General features: G+C 33.0%; 1 protein-coding gene across 1 annotated transcript; it reads left to right on the forward strand.

Moving 5' to 3' along the window:
* The first annotated feature begins 344 nt into the window (after positions 1-344).
* LOC113337405 lies at positions 345-1,695 on the forward strand. Its single transcript, XM_026583086.1, has 6 exons — positions 345-350; positions 466-552; positions 682-912; positions 1,001-1,155; positions 1,245-1,298; positions 1,647-1,695. Exons 1-6 carry the CDS (start codon positions 345-347, stop codon positions 1,693-1,695), a joined length of 582 nt encoding a protein of 193 aa, XP_026438871.1.
* The last annotated feature ends 2,458 nt before the right edge of the window (positions 1,696-4,153 follow it).

A 4,153-nucleotide genomic window follows, 5' to 3' on the forward strand; every position in this document is an offset into this window, starting at 1 on the left:
TTCCATACTAATTATTGTCTAGCTTTTAATTCGCAAATTTTGTGGAATTTTATGTCAAGTATCTTTTTTAAAATCTTAATATTAAATGAAGATGTAATATACAAAATCTGATACTACATAAATGAATAAGATTCCCTATGAATCATACACATCTTACGTATATATAATCTTACGATCAATCTTTTCATTAACTATATTGCATTTGTGAATTTTATTGAATAATTATAATGTTGAGATTTATCGACTTAGTACTTTGGCTTCTCGTATTAATAAGTCTCGCTCATGAAGAACTAATTGAAGGAAATACGATTCAAAATGTGGTTAACAAATCAATAATCAAAACCATGAAGGTGAAATATATTGTTTTTAGTTACATCGAGGAGTATATATCAAATTAATCTGATGATTCTAGACATATACTTTAACTTATCGTACATACTTATCTCCTTGATTTTTATCTTACAGGTTGAAACTGATGAGATCATCGATTGTTATGATATTTATAAACAACCGAATCTTAATCATCCTTTGCTTTGTAATCACACAATACAGGTTAATTTGATACTTGCTTTTATTTTACATATTTTTCCTCATAATATATGTTTTCAAGATTGTAAGAAATTCTTTACGAAAAGAAGAAACTTCCTAAGAATTTACCTTATTTTTATTGTCATGAAACAGATGGCACCAAGTTCGTACCCGAAAGGAATGAAATTGGATAATTTTGGGACATTTCAACTTAAACAAACTTGGCATAAGTATGGATTATGTCCAAAAGGAACTATTCCTATTCGAAGGAAAGCAAAAAACTACGATCCCATACTTTTGCATAAACATAACCCTCTAAAATTATCACCTTATAAGACTAATTTCACATTATCGGACGACGTTAATGGCGTCCATTCTCATGAGGTATATATAGTCACATATCATTGTTGTTATTATTTATTTTCTGTGCAAGCATATATAGTTGTAGTAATCCACATATATTTTTTTGCAGTACACAACTATTGAGGTGGAGGGATATTTTCTAGGATCACAAGCAAAAATCAATCTTTGGCAACCGGTTACCGAAATATACTGTGAAATGAGTATATCCCTAGTTTGGGTTACAGCCGGTCTCGACGATAATGTCAACACTATTGAAACTGGATGGTAAGTAAGTATCCATCCAAATTAATATATAAAAGAATTTATATCCTCTTGTGGGGTACCATTAAACTTCCACCTTCATTTTTAATTAGGTGTTTCGGAGATTACACGGTGACGATTATACCAGGTTTTTCATATACTGGACGGTAAGTTAATATCACCTCTCATGTTATATGGAATGGCATGGTGATGAATATGTTTGGGAAGGCCATTGATTATTGTTTAGTATTGTTTTCTACAGAAGATCCAGCCGTTAATTTTATTTTCTTTAGAATGACGGATACATGAGCTCGGGTTGTTACGACCTCATGTGTGATGGTTTTGTGCACATATCGTCAACTATCACCCTTGGATGCAATTTCACTGAGGTTTCCACATCCAACGGTATCCAAAAACATGCCACCTTTAGTATCCACAAGGTAAGAAAATATAAGCGATCAAACTTAGATGGCCCTATAATCCATTTCTAAAAGTAAACATTGATGATTTGGCAGGACCAAAGTAGTGGACACTGGTGGGTACAACTACAAGGTATTTCGGTAGGTTATTATCCAAGTCTTCTCTTCAAAGAATTATCAAAATGGGCAACACAAGTAAGTTGGGGGTGGAGAAATCACTAATTGGAAAAGTAAAGGACGGCATACATCGACTCAAATGGGTAGCGGTCATTTCCCTTCGGAAGGTGGTTTGAAGACATCGAGTTATTTTAATTGGGTTCAAGTAGTTAATAAAAATTATACGGCCGAGGACCCTGAAAATGTTGTGATACGAGTTACGAACCCAAACTGCTATGATTTGAAGATTGACGACGACTATTATGATACAAATGGATACGGTTTTTACTATGGAGGGCCAGGTTATAATGATAAATGTCAATAATTGAATATACACCATCTAAAAGTGTATTTATTCATTAAAAATTTTAGCATCAGGCTTGATAAGTTTTATACAGTTGGTCCAACACTATTATTTACAAACTCTTGCCTTTATTTATAATTGAGGTTTCTTGATCAATGTTATTATAGGAACTCGTGCATACATATTTTAGGTTTATTTACTAATAGAATTTTCTTTCTAAATCTCTATTCAACATGAGTTGAGATATTCCCTTGAAAGGATCAAAAATTATTTGGATGAATGGTAAAGAAGATCGTAATTTATGCAGGTTGCATGCTAGAGAAATTTTCTATTTATTTTGAAGTCGAGATTAAAGTTCAATTAATTACTCAGACAACTCAATCGAGGGACACTTCAGACTATCATCCTTAGCTACTTGACATGGTATAAGTTTTGGGAAACCCTGCCTTCCAGGTTAAAGTTATACATGTTAGACCATAGTTTTGTGTTTTAGGGGGAGAGGGGATGTACTGCCGAAAGAGTACTTTCGAATTGAGAAATTTAAATCATACAATACTAGACTAAAAGAAATATCTTATTTGAAGGCCTTATATTTGAGAGAAAAAGATAATTAGTGCAGATCATTGATTACATGCTAAAAATATTTACCAATAAAAGAAAACCTTAAATAGCCGACTGGCTAAAATCGCTTGCTAACGTCGATTTTAGCTAAGGTTGGGCTTTGCCAACTGAATCTTGCAGTCAGAGACGGGCAAGGATACGATGCGATAGTCTCAGTCCAATAATGCAATCACCCAAAATTTGGCCCATTACAAGTTTTTGATAAAAATGGGATGTGACATAAATTTGCTACTTCGAGAATAAGCAGCGGCCATGTGGTTGTTTAGGTTATGACTGACTATTTGATGATTAGAAACCTATTATCGATTAGTTGGATAATCATTCATCTAGCTATACTCGATTTGGTAGATGGGAGGCAGTCGGGTGTGTTTTCAACGACCATATTGGAAGATTGCTAACAACTTATATTGATTGTTACTAAGCAATGGGGTCATTTTAGGCCAAGTAAATATGGGTGTTGGTAGAATATTTTTGACCAGTCGGGATGTATGATTTTCCATTGAAATCTCTAATTACCAAGTAGTGAGAATACATTTGGACCGACTCCATTTGATTATTTGGTACAGTTGGTTAATTAACGAATATGAATGTATAATTGATTCTCTTAGGCGTAGTTCCTTTATAGACGGGAATTAATAAAAATAACAATATCTTAAAGCTATTTACGTAGATATCTCCCCATTCTTTTGTCGTTGATTTAGTTTTGTTTCCAAAATCATTCCCAATTTACGTGACGATATACATATATTAGTATTACCAGGAAAATATTTTGAACCGAGGGTAAAGACACATACATGGTTACATTTATGTCTGTTAGTGATTGTTTGATGGTTGAACTACTAAATATGCTGGTGAAATTTGGTAGTTTTTTTTATTGTTGCTGGTGTATATGGCTTGAAATATCCTGACGTCGATTTTAAGTTGCTTTTATAGGAGGGGTATAGGGTACACTATTGCAGCTCCTCTCTAAATACCCATGCTTATTTATCATGGTTTAGTAAAACGTGGAGTGCCTTAATACCTTATCAATGTCTTGGTAACCAGAGATATTTCAAACTTTTTGTTGTTGCTATTTTTGTTTTCATTTCATCAACCTATCCATACACAAATAAAAACTCTAGTGATATTGTTTTTCAATAAGAATTACATTGGTGTAGACTAGTTTTTTTTATGTTGTAAATATTACCTTTGTATCTTGAAGCTCTTAACACATGAACTGGCATCTCCTTCTTTTTTATGTTGTAAATATTATCTCTATATAATTAAACACCACAACTTCCCATTTAAAAACTCTGCCGGAGAAATAGAATCAGTTATGGACTAGTGACCTTGAAACCAACATTATTGGGTGTCCGCTTGTGGGAGGCGAATATAGATTCGCAGAGATCTCATTCTAGTAATTTTTGAATTAGAGAATCTTTATGTTTTTTCAACATGTCCAATTTGTTTTAGTTAGAAACTTTCTTAGGGTGTATTCATATATGAACATAGAAAGGTCAATTAGGAGCTTACATTTCAATTT

Source organism: Papaver somniferum, unplaced genomic scaffold, assembly GCF_003573695.1.
Source record: "Papaver somniferum cultivar HN1 unplaced genomic scaffold, ASM357369v1 unplaced-scaffold_16, whole genome shotgun sequence".
In the NCBI taxonomy this organism is placed as follows: Eukaryota; Viridiplantae; Streptophyta; class Magnoliopsida; order Ranunculales; family Papaveraceae; genus Papaver; species Papaver somniferum.

Bases quoted from the DNA above. Each gene is read 5' to 3' on its own strand.
- LOC113337405 (XM_026583086.1), top strand. The intron at 553-681 runs GTTAATTTGATA...GTCATGAAACAG, and splicing joins TTTGTAATCACACAATACAG to ATGGCACCAAGTTCGTACCC. The intron at 1,299-1,646 runs GTAAGTTAATAT...ATGATTTGGCAG, and splicing joins GGTTTTTCATATACTGGACG to GACCAAAGTAGTGGACACTG.